The sequence below is a fragment of the Sus scrofa genome, chromosome 17 (genome assembly GCF_000003025.6).
Source record: "Sus scrofa isolate TJ Tabasco breed Duroc chromosome 17, Sscrofa11.1, whole genome shotgun sequence".
NCBI lineage: Eukaryota > Metazoa > Chordata > Mammalia > Artiodactyla > Suidae > Sus > Sus scrofa.
This window is the reverse complement of record NC_010459.5, coordinates 22200767-22220181: the sequence shown is the minus strand read 5'-3', so window position 1 is coordinate 22220181 and position 19415 is coordinate 22200767. Positions and strand designations below refer to the sequence as shown.

The 19415-nt window shown below is 38.0% G+C and overlaps 1 protein-coding gene across 13 annotated transcripts in view; it reads left to right on the top strand.

Annotated features, from left to right (window-relative positions):
- Positions 1–19415, top strand: part of TASP1 (taspase 1) — a 395076-nt gene that overhangs the window by 138263 nt on the left and 237398 nt on the right. For 10 of the 13 annotated variants that reach the window (XR_308663.3, XR_001302035.2, XM_021078002.1 and 7 more), the window contains one exon: positions 4993–5103. The exons of 2 other annotated variants lie outside the window; for them this stretch is intronic. Coding sequence is in view for 8 of the 11 variants with exons in the window: in XM_021078002.1 (XP_020933661.1) it covers positions 4993–5103 (111 nt within the window). In the remaining 3 variants the exon portion in view is untranslated. Of the gene's footprint in view, positions 1–182; positions 242–4992; positions 5104–19415 lie in introns of all 13 variants that reach the window. One more of the 13 variants, XR_002340057.1, reaches the window with a different exon arrangement.

Genomic DNA, 19415 nt, shown 5'->3' with positions numbered 1-19415 from the left:
AAGATACTAGTCTTTGGGCTTCTTCTATTGCTTGGGAATATATAACTTAGCACTTGATTATTTAAATTAAAAAATTTATTTATTATTTTTTAAAAAATATTTTTTAAATTAAAAAAATTTTTTATAGATGGCCTTTTTCTTTATGATTAGTTTTTAATATTATCTCTTTATCTTTGGTCTAGAGTTTCTCTATGGTGTACTGAAGGATGGACCTGTTTTTCTTCATCTTCTTTGGGCCTCTGTACGTGTCTTCAATTTACAACTTAAATTTTGGAAACTTATTTATTATTTCTTCAAATATTAGCACCCCTCCCCCATTCTTTCTATCCTCTTTCAAAATGCCTATTAATATGTTAGATATTCTCACTTTATACTTTAGGCTTCTTAACTCCTCTTTTCATTTTCCTTATCATTCTAGGCTGCTTTTAAGATTTTTTTTCCCCATGTGTATATGTTCTAATTCTCTCTCTTGCATTAAATTTAAAAAATTTTTTTTAAATTTGAAAAGTTTTATTTGATTTCTTGAGAAGTCTGCACACCTCTCCCAAACCCCCAGCTCCTATATTGCCCTGTTTTTAAAAATGATGATCTGCCTTTTTATCTTTATACTACTGATCATTCTATTACAAGGCTAGTCAAATTTTGAACTGTGGGCCATTTTGGCCATGGCCTGTATTTTCATGCCCCTTGAGCTAAGAATGATTTTTAATTTTTTAAAAAGCTGATTAGAAAAGTAAAAGACTATTTCACAGAAATCACATGTAGTCTGCAAAACCTAAAATATTTACTTCATTTTTTTTTTTTTTTTTTTTAATCTTTTGTCGTTTTAGAGCCACATCCATGGTATATGGAGGTTCCTAGGCTAGGGGTCTAATTGGAGCTGTTGCTGCTGGCCTACACCAGAGCCACAGCAACATCAGATCCAAGCCACGTCTGCAACCTACACCACAGCTCACGGCAATGTCAATCCTTAACCCACTCAGTGAGGCCAGGGATCGAACCCACAACCTCATGGTTCCTAGTCGGTTTCATTTGCCATTGTGCCATGATGGGAACGAATCTTTTTTTTTTTTTTAAACAGAAAATGTTTATCAGTCTCTGTTCTATCATCACTACTTCTTGGTTTGGTAATCCCTGCTCTTTGTATCTGTTCATTATGCCAAGAAAGAGAGAGAGAGTGAGGGAAAGGGAGAGGGAGGGAGAGGTTTGTAATTTTTTTATTGTGAATTCATCTTTAGTGTGGGTTGTGAATAGTTGAGGATCCCCACAAGAGTGGAAATGTGTTATAATTCTGATGTCATTGTGTGTGGAACATCCCGGAGTCTCAGTAATAGGAATCACACTAGGAAAGAGTGAAGTAGGACTGGGCTAAGGGTTGGGATTAATGGGAGAGACTTGGCCATTGAGGTTGTCTCTCAGCAGGCTATGGGAATGTCCAAAGTTTCTGCTGAGTCCAAGGTTCCCATCTAAACCCCCAAGATTCGTTTATAGAGTACACAGTCAAAGTACTGGCATCTGGACTGGCCAGAATGACAGTTAACTGAGTATTCTGTGGCCAACCTGGTGTCACCACCTCTGGGAAAATAGGACATGTAGCAGCATCTCTGCCAACTACAGTGTACTCTGGGTCTAGCACCAAGTAGTTGCCTAGTAACAATCTGGTGAGTGAATGGATGGGGGAAGAAGTGAAAATCAAGTTCATATTTTGGGGACTGATAAGTGCCAGGCAGGAATCTGCTGTTAGCTTTTGCCCTAGGTTCTTAACCAGATAGGAATAATCTGGAGAGACACCTCTAGTGGTGGTTTTGTAGATTCCCTTGGGATTTTCTACATAAACAATTATATCATCTACAAATAGGAACAATTTTGCTTTTTCTTTTCTGATCTTTGGGCCCCCTATTTTATTTTCTTGATTTAGTGCAATGCCTTGAATCTCCAATGTATTGTTAAATAAAAGTGATAAAAGCAGACATCACTGCTTTGTTCCTGATCTTAGGGAAAAACACTTCAGTCTTTCACGTTAAGTATGAAGTTAATTGTAGGTTTTTTGCAGGTATTCTTTATTTCTAGAAATTAATAATCAAACTTAGAGGATTAATCAGAATGAGGTGTAATTTCTTTGACGTGGGGCAAGACTACAAAGGTGTAATTTTATTGACATATATAATACGTGATTGTGTCTTTTAGTGATATTAGCAGCTGTTGATGATTGTTGCCTACAGCAATTATTAAGTTATAGGTTACAAATGGTTATATTCTAATTTTGTTAATTTCTCCTTCATTTATTAGCTGAGATACTTCTATGGAGAAAATTTTCTTTTACAAACTTTTCGGTTCCCCTGCTATGCAGTGCCTATAGGAAGGACAGAGAGAAAGGCTTGACTGTTTCCTTTCATCTATCCATTTTTAGAATAATAAATTGCTTCCATACCGTCTTCCAAAGATGACAATTTTTTTTTTTTAAAACATAAGCAGTGAATTCACTATATGTTTCAATCTATTAGGTTGTCATTCTTTTTGGTGCTCAATATGTATTTTTCTAAGTTGTTTTAGAAATTTGATTTTATCACTTTTCCACTAGGTTTGTTATTAGATTTTCATTCTTTGTAGAATCTATGTTTTCTGCTAAGATCTGAGAATATACATATACTCTCGCTTGCACAATTAAGGTTAAAACGAGGATGTATTGCAAGACTTACTTCTAATGTCTATGAATAAAGAATGGTACTGCTTCTGAGTCACACTTCACCTATATGGAGGCATATTCTACGAAACCTTGGAATTTGTGGATAAAACCACAGAAGTCAAACTTTTCTTTGATTGAAGCTTGGAGAACAAACCTTTGGTGTCAAGACTCTTATGTTAAAGGTGATATACCCCAGAATAGAAGTCATAATTTTAAGTTTCTTGGTTAAAAAAAAATCAATCACTGGAAAACACTGTATATTCCTATATAACAACAGAGGAAAAAGTATCTCTGACACATATTCTGTATTTTTGATGTAATGTTAACTTTGTGTGGTTTAGCTGTTTGACTCAAGGCATGTGTACATAACCTTCTGAACACCCATTTAGCTTCTAATATGCCAATTTCCTAACAATTATTATTGTTCTAAAGTATAACATTTCACTGATCAGCACCAAATATGTACACAAAGGGGATTAAAATTTATGGAGTTTCATGAACTTAGCATGATTTCTAAGTGTCAAAAATGGTTTCTTTTCTATTAGCTTTTTAAAATTTTTTTCCCTGATTATAAAAATAATATGGCAAAAATTCAAGAAAATCACCATAATTCTGCCCACAAAGTTAAGTATTAAATTGCATATCTAGATCTTCCTCTAAGTGTAGAAACACAGAGATATTTAGATCTTGAAGGATATTTACATTTATTTTACCAAAAATACATGGAAATTATTTTTGGCAAAACATAGGTAATTAAAAAAAACTTTGACAGGTTTTGAGTGGTTTGCGTTTTGGTAATGAGTATATAATGTATATGTATATGTATACGTGTGCATATGTGCATGTGGGGGGGGGCAGAGGCAGGGAGGAGAACGAGGAGGAGGGATATACATACGAGAGAAAGTTTCTGTAATGAACAGCACCAGTATGATTTAACAATTACGGATAATAAGGAGTTCCCATTGTGGCACAGTGGAAATGAATCTGACTAGTCTCCATGAGGATGCGGGTTTGATCCCTGGCCTTTCTCAGTGGGTTAAGGATCCAGCATTGTCATGAGCTGTGGTGTAGGTCTCAGATGTTGCTTGGATCCCGTGTTGCTGTGGCTCTGGTGTAGGCTGGCAGCCAAGGCTCCTAGCCTGGAAACTTCCCTATGCGGTAAGTGCGGCACAAAAAAATAAAACAAACAAACAAACAAAAAAAACCAATTACAGATGATAATTTTTTTTTTTTTTTTTAATGGCTGTGCCCACGGCATATGGAAGTTCCTGGATCAGGGAATGACTCTGAACCACAGCTGTGACCTGCACCATAGCCGTGGCAAGGTCAGATCCTTTAAGCTACTGCACTGTGCCAGGGATCGGACCCACTCTTCCACAGCTGCTGCAGTCAGGTTCCTAACCCACTGTGCCACAGCAGGAACTCCCTACAGATGAGAATTTTAAGGGAGATTTGTTGTTAGTGCCTAATGACTGTCATGGAATGTACTAGCCAACCAGAACTGTATGTTATACTACTTTGTGTTGGTTTTTCATGACTTTAAGAATTTTTAGACATTATTTAAAAAGAGGTTGTTGCATTTAATAATCTTAGTCCACGTTTCTTTTTGGTTGCTAAGACTCTCTCCTGTCCATGTTCCATTTACCAGTGTAGGGTGTGTGTATATGTGTATACCTGCGTGCAGATTAATGACATGGAAAAACATTATTTTGTCTCTAGTCCTGTTGGGGAATCTGAGTGGACCCTGGAGATATTCCTTCTTTTGTCAGAGAGTATTTGCCCTTGAAAGCTATGTAAATTACTTTAAGGAGTTGAGAAAAGTACTGTTTTGTGAAGTCCCCTTTATAGCTGGGTGAACATTGCAGGGGAAGTAGATGGGGGAAACAGAGCTGCCCCTCCTGCCTGAATTTCTACCATGCTCCCAGGTATGTGGGGTGCCAGAGGGAAAATGGGAGACTAAGCTTAATTGAATATGCATAAATAAAGAAATTGTGAAACAGCTTTTGTAGTTATCCATCAGTGGAAATGAGACAAAACACTAGGTAAATAATTCCTATGAAAAACAGGTTTCCTTTTATTTTCCTTTGTTTCCTTTTAAGATCAGTCATGTGTTTCTTTAGTTTTCTACCAAAGCTCGTTACTAAAATTACTAGATTGCTCGCAGAAATCATTTCATCCATCACTGAGTTGTTCTCCAGCATAGCTACTTCTTAAGTGGCACATAAATGAGTTTTAATGCCAGTAAGATAAGAAGGATGTTTAGTACCACTCTTCCTCAACTGTTCTTGATTTCCTTGAATTTCCAGGATGTGGGGAGCATCTTGTGCGCACCATACTGGCTAGAGAATGTTCACATGCTTTACAAGCCGAAGATGCTCACCAAGCTCTGTTGGAGACTATGCAAAACAAGTTCATCAGTAAGTATGACGTTAAGAAGATTACCTCCTTCTAAATGGAGGTTGTTTCACTGAGCTGTAAGCCTCATGAGCCAGATACCACATTTGTGTTGCTAGACCTAGATCCAGGGCCTAGCATGGACTTAGATCCTCAGTTAACATTGGTTGTGGAAAGAAATTCTGTCAAATTAGCTACCACGGCATGAATTTACCATATAACTGATCTAATGCCTAAGTTGCAAGATGTTGTCCCAGGTTAGAGTGTTATATAGTAGATTAAAGTTCTACTAAAACAAAATTCAAGGGCCAGCCCCCTTAAAAATATTTTTTTGTAATACAGTGTGACTCTTTTTTTAAAAAAGTTAGTGTTATATTCATGAATCCATTGCTGCTACATTCAGTTGTATAGAGTTGAGCTGAAATCCTGCCTGTCTCATATGAGGCTGCATCTGCTTGTAGGAAGGGATGCCTTTTCTTTTTCTCTTTTTTGGCTGCACCTGCATGGCACGGGGAAGTTCTCACCTACATGAGGCCAGGGATTAAACCCGCACCACAACAGGATCTGAGCCACAGCAGTGACAATGCCAGATCCTGGCTACCAGGGAACTCCAAGGGATGCCTTTTTCTAATCTGTAGAAAGATTTTATAGAGCCTAGCAGTGGCCCTATACATAACTCTTGCTTTGGATTAAAACTATTTTACAAAAAAAAAAACAACAACAAAAAAAACGATTTTACTTCGTCTGGTTTTTCCCATCATTTAGCACTGAGTTTAGCACTATGGGAAGACTTGGGAAGTTGTATAAGAAATAGAAAGTGTGGTGTTCCCGTCATGGCACAGCAGAAATGAATCTGACTAGGAACCATGAGGTTGCAGGTTCGATCCCTGGCCTCTCTCAGTGGGTTAAGGATCCAGTGCTGCTGTGAGCTGTGGTATAGGTTGCAGATGCAGCTCAGATCCTGCATTGCTGTGGCTGTGGTGTAGGCCGGCAGCTGTAGCTCTGATTCGACCCCTAGCCTGGGAACCTCCATGTGTCGAGGGTGCGGCCCTAAAAAGAAAAAAAAAAAAAGAAGAAGAAGAAATAGAAAGTGTGGAAATAAGTTAGGGTAATAAGCCATGGACATAAAAACTAGGAAAAGAATATCATAGGGTTAATCTAGGGGCTGGTCTCTTCACTTAGAGATTAAGACAGGGTATAATAAATTGTTGATTATGTGATGAGGACAACACAGACAACAGGGTAGGAAGAAATCACCTACATGAGAAATCAGGAGAAAGGACTCATTCATGGATCATGGGATCCTAGATCTGGCCCCAGAAGTCTAGGACAAGAGGACAAGAAAGGAGCATAAGCACCTACATGGCAGTGGGTTGGGCATGGCGAGGGCTAGATACCGTCATGCCTCTTACCTGGAGGGAAGTGTTCTGATGTGCAGCAGGGCTGGATCGGCCAGGTGAGGCCAGGTGACCAAGGGCCTTAAAGTCTCAGTGTAGCAGTTCACCTTTGATCTGGTAGAAAGGAGAGAGCTTTTAGTTGTTCTTAAGTTGGTAAATAAAATGATATTTTAGGGCAGGGTTTATAGAGTAGATCCAAGGTTGTCCAGGACCATCTCTCCAGGAGAGAGACCTCAGGGGCCGGGAACTGTCCAGGTGACAGAGAGGAAATAGTGATTTTGAGGGAGGCGTCAGCGGAGAAAGTGGAAATGTTGATAAATTTTGCCTTCTGGGTCCACTCCGGAGGTAGAAACCATCAGGGGAAGTTTAATATAAGGACTTGTTTGCTGTGACCAAAGAGTTATCTGTCAGCTATAAGGAAACTCTGCGGTGCTAGAGCTGAGGCTGTGTATTGGGAGGGAGTTGGACCTTGTCGGAGAAAGTGTGGTTCTGCCACCAGTAGCAGGGAAGTTCATTGGTTTGGCCAGGCCGGGACTGGTCTGGAGTTGCTGGGCATATGAAGCCATGCTCTGGAGAGCAGTGTAGACAGGCAACAGATTACCAGCACCCAGTGGCTAGGTATATAATGGGAGCCTCTTTTGTGCCCAGGCTAGTCAACCTGAACTGTTTGTGTGAAAGTACAGTTGTAAATCAAATTAGTCCTTAATTGAAACTATAAATGAAAACTGCTAATGGTGGATTGTGAGTTTCTATTTGAGGAGATTTGGTCGAAATCCTTTCCAGTGATGGCTAAGGTAAGCTAGCCACCATTTTCTTGGTTTTGCGGAAAGGTGTCATCATTTTCCTCCTTTCTTGCTTCCTTTGTTTTTTCTTTAAAAAAGATTTGCATCAATAATATATCTAGAGATTCTCATTGCAGTATGTAACATAGAAAAAATTTATGTAATAATTAGGACACATGCCCCCTTTCCATTTACTCTAAGTCTCATTCCTCCTGCCAGAGAGAACCACTCCTGGGTTGGTGTAAACATGTCCTTGTCTCATTCTCCATGTGCCTCCCTCACCATTTTAAACAATCATATAGAAGAGATTTTCAGTGAATTGCTTTTCTTTTTTCTTTTCTTTTCCTTTCTGTTTCTTTCTTTTTTTTTTTTTTTTTAGGGCCACACCCACGACATGTAGAGGTTTCCAGGCTAGGGGTCTAATCAGAGCTGTAGCTGCCGGCCTACACTTGGCAGCCACAGCAATGCCAGATCCTTAACCCACTGAGCAAGGCCAGGGATTGAACCTGAAATCTCATAGTTCCTAGTCAGATTCATTTCTGCTGTGCCACGATGGGAACTCCCTCCAGTGAATTGTTTTTCAACTTACTTTTCACTTAACATGTCTTGGTGCTCTTAATATATCAGCATAGGTTGATTTATAGCTGGTATTCTGTGCTTCCCTGGTAAGAGAGATTCAAGCTATCTGTAATTTGTGTGTGTATCATTTTACTATGTGTGAATGCCTATTTTTTCATACTCTATTTGAGCTTTTATATGATGCCATTTTCTTACCTTTTGTAGAATATTACTTACACTTTTCCCCTCTTTTTTTAGTAGTTGCCCCAGAGTTTGCAATGTACATTGACAAGTCATCTAAGTCCACTTTGAAATAATATTACGCTACTTCACAGGTAGTACAAGTATCTTGAAATAACAAAATAATCCTAATTCCTCCCTTTTATCCTTTATATCATTGTTGTCATTTGTTTCATGCTTATATAAACACACACACACACAGATATGTAGTTAAAATATTGTTGCTATTATTATTTTGAACGTATTATTGTGTGTTGGATCGTTAAGAATAAGAAAAATGAGAATTTCTTTCTCTTCACTTATTCCTTCTCTAATATTCTTCCTTTTTGTAGATTCATGTTTCTGGCTTCTATCAATTTCCTTGTCTCTAAAGAATTTCTTTTAAAAGGCACGTCTATTACCAACATATTCCCTCAGTGTTTATTTGTCTGAGAAAGTCTTTATTTCTCCTTCACTTTTGAAAGATAATTCTGCAGGCTACAGAATTCAAGTTTGGTGGTTTTTTTCTCTTGACACTTTAAATATTTCACTCCACTATCTTCTTGTTTCCATGGTTTCTGAGGATTAAGTCAAATGTAATTCTTATCTTTGCTCCTCTATGGGTAAGGTGTTTTTTTTTCTGCCCTCTCTGGCTTCTTTCAAGATTTTTTCTTTATCTTTGATTTTTTTGCACTTTGAATATAATTTGGGTGTAGTTTATTGCCTAGCTTTATGAATCTCTGGTTTGGTATCTTATAATTTGGAGAAACTCTTCATCATTATTGCTTCAAATATTTCTTCAGTTCCTTCTGTATCCTTTTAGTAGTCCCATTATGTTTATATTGTCAGAGCCTAACCTTTTGTAGTTTTCTCCCTATTCTTGGATGTTCTGTTTTTTTCTTTTTCTCAATCTTTTTTATCTTCACTTTTTTCAGGGTTAGAAGTTTCTACTAAGATATCCTAGAGCTCAGAGATTCTTTCTTCAGTGCATGTTCTGTCTACTAATAAGCCCATCAAAGGCATTCTTTGTTTATATCACAGTGTTTTTTGATCTTTAGCATTTCTTTTTTATTTTTCCTTAGAATTTCCATCTCTCTGCTTACATTATCCATCTGCTCTTGCATGTTGTCTACTTTTTCCATTTGAGTCCTTAGTGTATTAATCAGAGGTGTTTTAAATTCCCTGTCTGCTAATTCCAACATCCCTGTTGTTTCTGAATCTGGTTTTAATGTTTGCTCTGTCTCATCAAGCTGTGTTTTTGCTTGTTAGTATGCCTCGTAGTTTTGGACATGATGTCCTGAGTGAAAGGAACTGTGGGGAATAGGCCCCTAGGAATGTGGTGGTGAGATGTCGGGGAAAGGAAGGCATCCTGTAGTCCTGTGATAGGTCTCAGGTTTTTTTTGTTTGTTTGTTTTGTTTTTTTTTAGTGCTGCACCCATGGCATATGGAAGTTCCCAGGCTAGGGGTCGAGTCGTAGCTGTAGCTGCCAGTCTACGTCACAGCCACAGTAACGCCAGATCCAAGCCGAGTCTGTGACCTACACCATAGCTCATGGCAACACTGGATCTTTAACCCTCTGAGCAAGGCCAGGGATTGAATCTGCATCTTGCATCTTCATGGATACTACTCTGGTTCGTTAACCACTGAGCCACGACGGGAACTCTGGTCTCAGTCTTTTAATGAGCCTGTGCCTCTTGGTTTTTCACTCCTACCTGCTTCCCCCATATGGAAGGTTACAGCTGGCTGAGTTGAGTATTTCTCAGTGAGGTTAGGCTCTGGTAAAACAGTTTCTCTTGAGTGCTGGCCTTGTTAACAAGAACAGAATGCTCTGTTGAATTTTTAAATGGCTCCTCTTCCTGCTGGAAGCACTTGGGAGTTTGTCTTCTGATTTCACTGTGAGAACCTGGTAGAACTCCAAGAGGTAAAAAAATCACAGAAGTGTGCTCTTCCCCTACTCCTGGTTTTTAATTCACTTGTCCACATTGAGACTCTGGTAGTCCTTCAGTTACAGTTCTTGTTTTCCTATCCAGCACTGGTTCCTGTGGAGGCTTCTTTCCTGCAGCTCTGCTATGGCTGGTGTCATGATTCTGTTTCTGTTTGTCTTTCCAATTGTACGGGCACTTGTTTACCTTGTAACCTCACTTCTCTGATCTAAGAAGAGTTGTTGATTTTTAAATTTGTTCAATCTTTTTTTTTTTTTTTTTTTTGTTAGGATAGGGTGGCTACTTCTAAGCTCCTTCTTTGTGTTCGACCAGAAACTGCAAGTCCCCTCTACACTCTTCCCAGTGGTTATTAGCACATTAGAAAAAAAAATACATCTAAAATCATGGATTAAAAAATGGTTTCCAGGCTTTCCCACCGTGGTGCAGTGGGTTTTAGAATCCACCTGCAAGGGGAGGGGTTGCTGCAGAGTCGTGGGTTCAGTTCCTGGCCCAGTGCAGTGGGTTAAAGGATCTGGCTTTGCTGTAGCTGCAGCGTGGGTTGCAGCTGTGTTTTGGATTCAGCCCCTGGCCTGGGAACTTCCATATGCTCTGGTGTGCTTATAAAAAAAAATTTCTGGGATTTCACATCGTGGCTCAGTGGTTAATGAACCTAACTAGCATCCATGAGGGTGCTAGTTTGATCCCTGGCCTTGCTCAGTGGGTTAAGGATCCGTGTTGTGGTGAGATGTGGTGTAGGTCACAGAGGCGGCTTGGATCTGGCGTTGCTGTGGCTGTGGTGTAGGCTGGTGGCTATAGCTCCGATTTGATCCCTAGCCTGGGAACCTCCGTGTGCCTTGAGTGCAGCCCTAAAAACCAAAAAAAAAAAAGTTTCTAGTTTTAATTTTTTACTAATGAGCAAATTTTCAAATACAATTTAGACTTTTATATTAATCTGTGAATTATCTGCTCATAGCTTTGGACCATTTCTCTGTTGTACTGTTTGGGTGATTTTCTTTTTATTGACATTTAACTTTTATTAATGGTAAAATTATCTTAAATGAAATATTCTAAAACGGGACAGCAGGGAGTTGCTGTTGTGTCACAGCAGTAATGGACCCAGCCACTATCTATGGTTTGGATCCCTGGCCTCATTCAGTAGGTTAAGGATTTGGCATTGTCGCCAGCTGTGGCATAGGTCTCAGACACTGCTCAGATCTGGAGTTGCTGTGGTGTAGGCTGGCAGCTGCAACTCCCCATCAGACCCCTAGGTTGGAAACTTCCATATGTTACAAGTGCGGCCCTAAAAGCAAATATAAATACAATACAATAAAATGGCACAGCAATAACCATCTCTGTAGAACTTTAAAATAACTGTGTCTTTTTTTGAGTGGTGGTATATTTGATATCTGTGACCTTCCACAGTAATAAGCGACTTTTAAAAGAATAATTTTATACCATCATTAAATAATTTGTTTTTATGTATTTTTCTAAAGTAGTCTGTGTCTTATTAAAATAAAGATTTTGTTTTTCTGATTTTTTGGCAATTTGAAACAAATCTGCAATTATCTTAAGTGTGGGGTTCTCTAAGTCTTTTTTTTTGATAAATGAGGCTTTAATGTGATAGAATGAATAGAGTAAAATTGAAAGAGATTTTGAAGATTAAAATGTTTTTGTTTCCACTTGCATTACCATTATGCCAAGATCCAGAGCTTTGGTTTGACCTAATATAGGAAGCATAAAAGAGAATAACCAATTTGTGCACTTTAAAAAAAAAAACAAAAAAAAAACACTTTTCATGTAACATACAAAACCCATAAAAATGAGTACTATAAAAATAGTGCCTTAATAATACTTCATGCTAACCAGCTGATTATAGACTGAATGCTTAGTTAAGTAGTGAAAGAAATAAATAGGTTTCCTTTTTAGTTGTGCTTTTTAAATTACACACACACACATACACATAAAAGCTCTTACAATGATTCAGATATTATTTTTCCTATTCATGGTTATTTTTGAATGAATTTGGTTTCATGAATTATTCTTTTTTGATGCAAACTGTGGTTGCATGTGTGGTATGTGAACTTCAGGGTGGCATTATAGCTTCCTGCCCAGTTCTCAACAAGTAATGTCATAGGACATTTTTTAGCTGGTTCAGCTCTCTACTAAATATAATAGTTGATAAAATGCTATCTGTAAAAAATTAAATTTCTCTTTTCTTCTCTTTGAATTTCTAAGCTACGTTGTTGGTATCATCAACCTACAGTCTATGTAGCAATTACCTGTTAGGTATATAATATGATGATTTTAAAAAAAGCGGTTTTGCTCTATGTTCCTTATTCCTTTGGGGAATGTTCTTACATTCATATTGACAGCACAGGTTTACTATCAAATGCAGGATGCCTTCAGCAATTGAGATTGAAAGGCGTCCACTCTTGTTTTTTTCTGCCAACTTGAGGAGTTATATTTGATAAATATTATCTTTTAAGGACAAAATTCTTAGCTAAAAATCCTGATAATTCATAAGCATTAGCTTTCATAAGAGGAACTAAAGTATATTGTCATTACATATTTTAACTTGTCTGAGGTCCTTAGCCTCTTACTTGAGGTTTTCTGAGTTTCTTTATAATTTAGAAAACTTAAAAAATACACTGTTCTTAGGAGTTCCCACTGTGGCACAATAGGGTAGGATCTATTGAAAATACCACTTAAGGAGTTCCCATTGTGGTACAGTGGAAACGAATCTAACTAGTATCCATGAGGATGCGAGTTCGATCCCTGGCCTCGCTCAGTGGGTTAAGGATCCAGTGTTGCCATAAACTGTGGTGTAGGTCACAGACTCGGCTTGGATCCTGAATTGCTGTGGCTGTGGCATGGGATGACAGCTGCAGCTCCAATTCAACTCCTAGCCTGGAAACTTCGAATGCGACCCTAAAAAGACAATAAAATAAAGTAAAATAAAATTGTGAGAGACAACGCAACATTGTAAATCAACTATACTCCAACAAAATGTATTTATTTATTTATTTTTTGTCTTTTTGCCATTTCTTGGGCTGCTTCCACAGCATATGGAGGTTCCCTGGCTAGGGGTCGAATTGGAGCTGTAGCTGCTGGCCTATGCCAGAGCCACAGCAACTCGGGATCTGAGCTGCGTCTGCAACCTACACCACAGCTCATGGCAACACTGGACTCTCAATCCACTGAGCGAGGCCAGGGATCGAACCTGCAACCTCATGGTTCCTAGTCGGATTCGTTAACCACTGAGCTGCGATGGGAACTCCCAACTCCCACAAAATTTAAAAAATTAAAAAAAAAAAAAAACCTCTTGCAAAGGACTGCAGTCAGTGTTGCCACTATTAATTTATCTTGGCAAAACCAGACACTAATTATACATGCATGTTTGGCAAAACTATAAAAAAGATTAAGAAGTTATTGATGTTATTGAAAAGTAATTCAGGGTAGTGGTTTCCTTTGGGAGGGAAGACCTGGGAAGTCTTCATAGTATTGGTAGTGTTGGATTTTTCTAGTTGTTTGGTGGGTTCATGGACATGTGTTATATTAATATGCTTTGTGAATTTATATGTCACATATCCTTTTTATGTTTTACGAAAAACGTTGTAACTAAAACTTTAATATGATAAAGTAGTAGAGATGGACTGGGAGTTTGGGGTTAGTAGATGCAAACTGTTGCCTTTGGAGTGGATAAACAATGAAGTCCTGCTGTATAGCACAGGGAACCATATGCAATCACTTGTGATGGAACATGATGGACAATAATATGAGAAAAAAAATGTATATATATATATGTATATATATATATATATATACATATATATATGTATAACTGGGCCACTGTTTTACAATTTATACAGCAGAAATTTACAGAACGTTATAAATCAACTATAATTAAAAAATTAGAAAAAATAAAGTAGTAGAGCAGCAAAGTTCAAAAGAAGCAGAGGAAGAGGTGTCATGGAAAGTGTTTTGAATGGGGTAGCTTTAGGAGGGAAAAAAAAATCTTGCAGTGGTTTTGTAAACAGCCAGTGATCTCATTTAACAAGTAGATAGAGCATATTAGAGAGAGTGGTGTAATTATAAGTGAAAAGAAAAAAAAAAAAAAACCCGAAATTGGATTTCCTCTAGTGGAGAGAGCCACAGTGGCTCTGGCAAGGAATGTTAATGCTGGGATGTGGGATGGATTAGAGGAGGAAGTCTTGCAAGTGAAGATACTAATTTGCCAGCCATGGCAGTTAGAGAAAAAGAACTAGAGTGGATAGAGATGAGAGTCAGGTACCAGAAGCTCTCAAAACAAGAGTCTTAATCTTGGAGCTTCTTGATAGATAACTGAATGTGCCAGATGCAGTGAAAGAGCCATCAAAGTAACTGGAGTTTTGATTCTCCTAGACCTGGATTCACAAGGCCAATAAGAGATTGTAAAAATGCCACAAATGGAACATTAGATATGTAGAGAGAATGGGGTTGATTTTGACCATGGCAGCAAAGAGGTACTTGTAGGCAAGACAGTCATTTGGAAATATGGGCTTGGAGCTTGAGAGGATAGTTGAGACTTGTCCTCAGAATTTATGGTGTCTTTCACCGAAGGGATGACCCAGCTGAGGTGGCTAGATGTCCTTGCATGCTCGAAGAGGTCTTTCCTAGCCACCTACCTAAACTTTTAACTTTTCTTTCTACCCTCTTACTCTGGTTATGTTTCTTCTTAGCATTTGATTTATTCTGTACCTTTTTTTTTTTTTTTTTTTGTATATTATGGTCTATCTATCTCCCTTTAGCATGGCATAAATTCTGTGAGAACAGAGATTTTGACCAATGTTTTCCATCATTGCTCTCTCCCCAGCAGCTAGAAGAATGTCTAGCAGATAGAATAGTTGTGGAATGAATGAATGAATGAGAAGGTGAAAACCTTAGAGGATGCTTGCCTTCAAGTTGGGTGGAAAGACTATCCTGTGAGAAAATAGAAAAGACAGGGAGAAAAAATTGCAGCCGAGGAGGACACTCATCCAGAAGCTAAAGACAGAAGCAAGTTTTTGGAATAACCAAAGAGTTTCCATGTGTTTAGAGATACAAATGTATATGAGAAAAAGTTTTCAGGTTGAGGCATTTGGAGGATAGGAAACAACTTTCAAGTATGTGCAGGGGCAGGATAAGAAAAGAACTTGGCTCAGCAGCTAGGAGAGAAAGAGGTCCAGATGATGTCCTTTCAGCTAACGTCCTTGTTGGCGACAAGCTAGATGAGTTAGAGCTTCACAGCTGACTGGCACCCACAAACTTTGCATCTAAACTGTGTACCAAAATTATTGAAGAATAATAATTTGCTTTCCATCTTTTTTCTTCAACTAGAATATGTTTCATGAAGAGTCACAAAATCAATCATATTTTTCTTCCCGCATGACACATAAGATACATATATAGAATCCTCGAATATTTTTGAGGGTTTAGAAATTTAAAAAATCAGAATAAATTCAAGTGAGTGGAATGGGAACAAAAGAAAAAAAAGAAATGATAGCAAGTGAATGCAAGGATGATAGTCATTTTAGGAATGAATGGGGTTTTCTAAGGGCCTTCAGGAATGTTCTTTAGGAAGCAAAAGGCAGAATTGAATGTTTTTGCTTGCTTCTTTCTGGGGAGTTGTTGTGGTAAGCACTGAACTATCTCTTAGAGTGGCATCCTTTTATTTTTTTAATTAGATGCTTAAGAAATAATCCCACATATATGCGGAAAGCTCGTGCAGGAAGGCTAGGAGCTTGGAGAATAGGAAGCATGATCAGATTATATTCAGTGGAATTGCTGAAGGTAGTAAGAATTTGAGACATTATTTTCTTTCTTTGGCTAAAATGAATGGTTAAAGCTCCCATTGATTGACACAGGTCATCATCATTTGAAAATAAATGGTTTATTTGCTTGTTAAATTGAGTAACACCCAAATTTGTTTTGTTTTGGCTACACCTGTGACACGTGGAAGTTCCCAGGCCAGGGGTCAAGTCCACACAACAGTGACCCGAACCAAAGAGTGATAATGCCGGATCTTTATCCTGCTGATCCACCAGGGAATTCCCCACATTTGTTTTTTTCAGTGCATATTGAGTGTCAGAAAGAGAATCATCACAATTTCTAAGAAACCCAGAAGTTACTTTCTGCAATGTGGCTTGTGCATTTTTCCTAAAGGAGAGTTTTGGGATAAAGCTGGGTGGTCCTGTCCCTGGGCAGCTCAACAGCTTTTCTCTTCTTCCTTCTTAACAAATAAGAAACAAAGAAAAGAACTTGTGATTGTGTTAAATACTAACAGAATGATAAGCAGCAGATTAACAAAGAGGATTTATGAGAATAAGTGGAAGTAGGTAGCCTGCATTAGAAATGTCACTCTGTAGCACTTTATGCATTCACAGCCCAAGTTGGTTTTCTCCCTGTGGCCAAGGTTTCCTGTTTATCCAAGAGCTCTAACCTCCTCCTAGAACCTGGACATCCCATATATTTTGGACACTTGGAGCTTTTTTAAATAGCAAAGGGTGATTGTTTCAGCAGCAAATGTGTTTTTACTAACTCTAGCCTTTTGGGAAACAAAGAAAAGGCCATTTAAACCAGCTACCAAATTTTGATAACTGGAAATAATTTGGCGATATTATTTCACTGGAAATCAAATAATAAGCACAGTTCTAAAAAAAGGAAAAACAAAACAACTCTGTGAACAGTGTCACACTTTAAAAAGAACCATAGTTTTGTTGCTGGTCTGTTTGATTTCAAAGGTGGCCAGGTTTAGGTACCATGGACTTGATTACAAAGATTGGTGCCATCACAGAATTGGGAGCTCCTGAGCTATGCACAATAGATATTTTATTTTGAATTTCATATTAAAAGATGTCTATGAAGTATTAGGATATAATTAAAACCACTGAAAGAATTTGTTTCATCACATGAAGAAAAGAAAAAGAAAAAGATCTTTGTTTCCATATTAGGATTTTCTTTTCCTCCTAAGGGTACTGATTAGGTGATCAAAAAGGTTTTTTTTGTCTGTTCCTTTTGTTGTGAGCATGTGGAGAAAACCACTAATATTAGTTACAGTAAACTCAGAGCACATAATTATAATGTTGCAAAAAGGAAAGGAAAATTAAATCATATGAAGCTGAAGGCTGAGTTATCGTATATTGACTGATTTGTTTGAATCGAACTTCAGTTACATTTGGTGGATGTGGGTAAATAAATCCATAATTATTATAGTGTTCATAATAGATTTTAGAATTGTTTTTATGGTTACGAAGTTGCTTTTCCTCACCGTAATGCAATTTTTTTTTTAAGCCATCAGATATTTGAGAATAACTATGATTTTTGAGCCTGTGAAAACTACATATTCATGAGGGAAGAAGAAAGTGCACATAAACAACATTATTCTTAACCTTTTGTGAATGTGGTAAAAACCAGTCCATTCATTAGTATTAAGCCTGGGCAGCTCCAGCTGAGGGCTTCTCACTTGGTCCTTCTGAGGCTCAGTGACACTGATGATTTTCTGCTTTTTACTACACTAATGGGTGGATTTTCAGTTTCAGACTGGGTAAGCTCAGTATCTTCTCTGTTTTAAGTAGCAGGTTTGTATTTATTTAAAACACGTAAATCAAGTAGAAGGCTTTATTATTTGAACTTGTGATTAGTAATCTTGTAATTATATTTTGTGGGTAATTTTTTTCTTTTCTTTTTATGGCCGCACCCGTGGTATATGGAAGTTCCCGGGCTAGGGGTCAAATTGGAGCCGCAGCTGAGGCCTGTACCATAGTCACAGCAACACTGGATCTAGCCGCATCTGTGACATATGCCTCAGCTTGCAGCCATGACATATCCTTAACCCACTGAGTGAGTCCAGGGATTGAATGTGCATTCTCATAGAGACTATGTCAGGTCCTTAACCTGCTGAGCCACAGTGAGAACTCCTATTTTGAGTGTAAATTTTTTTTTTTCTTTTTAGGGCTGCACCTGTGGCACATGGAAGTTCCCAGGATAGGGGTTGAATCAGAGCTGTAGCTGCCGGCCTGCACCACAGCCACAGCAACACAGAATCTGTGTCATGTCTGTGACCTATACCACAGCTCATGGCAATGCAGGATTTTTAACCCACTGAGCAAGGCCAGGGCTCAAACCAGCATCCTCATGGTTGCTAGTCAGGTTCTTAACTCACTGAGCCATGACCAGAACTCTCTGGTGGTAAATTTTGAATATGTTTGCCAGAAGTCTATGTATATGTTTTAGAGGGTTTTTTTTTGTTGTTGTTTCGTTTTTTTGTTTTTTTAAGGTCAGAAGCAATCCTGCCCATATTCCTTCCCTTTCCTTTTTTTTCTATAAAATATAATGTTCTGAAAAGCTCCTTGTTGTATTCTGTAACTATTTAGATACAAGGATGCAAATCGAGTGGCTAAGTTATAAATATAGAAACCAGGGTTTAAAGAATCCAAACCAAATACCAAATAACTGACAACCTATAAAACTGATATAGGTTGAAATTAACTCCCTTTAGTTGAATGATTTTGAAGCAATAGCATTTTATTTATTTTTATAGCATTTTTTATTACTCAATTACATTTATAGTTGTACAACAATCATTACAACCAAATTTTATAGCATTTCCTGCCCAAACCCCTGGCACATCCCCCTACCCCCAACCTGTTTCATTTGGAAACCATAAGTTTGTCAAGTCTGTGAGTCAGTATCTGTTCTGCAAAGGAGTTCATTATGTCCTTTTTTAAAATTCCACATGTAAGTGATAGCATTTGATGTCTCACTGTTTGGCTGACTTCACTTAGCATGATAATTTCTAGGGCCATCCATGTTGCTGCAAATGCCATTATTTCTTTCCTTTGAATGGCTGAGTAATATTCCATTGTGTATATATATGTACCACCTCTTCTTGATCCACTCCTCTGTTGATGGACATTTAGGTTGTTTCCATTTCTTGGCTATTGTATATAGTGCTGCAATGAACATTAGAGTTACATGTATCTTTTTGAGTTGTGGTTTTTCTCTGGATAGATGCCCAGGAGTGGGGTTGCTGGATCAAATGGTAGCTCTATTTTTAGTTTTCTGAGGCATTTCCATACTGTTTTCCACAGTGGTTGCACCAATGTATACTCCCACCAACAGTGTAATAGGGTTCCTTTTTCTCCGTACTCTCTCCAGCACTTATTGTTTGTAGACTTTTTGATGATGGCCATTCTGGCTGATGTAAGGTGGTAACTGATGTAAGGTGGTTTTGATTTGCATTTCCCTAATAATGAATGATGTTGAACATCTTTTCATGTGTTTTTTGGCCATCCATATGTCTTTGTTGGAGAATTGTCTGTTTAGATCTTCTGTCCATTTTTCGATGGGGTTGTTTGTTTTTTTGGTATTGAGCGGTAGGAGGTATTTATAAATTTTGGAGATTAATCCCTTGTCAGTTGATTCACTTGCAAAGATTTTC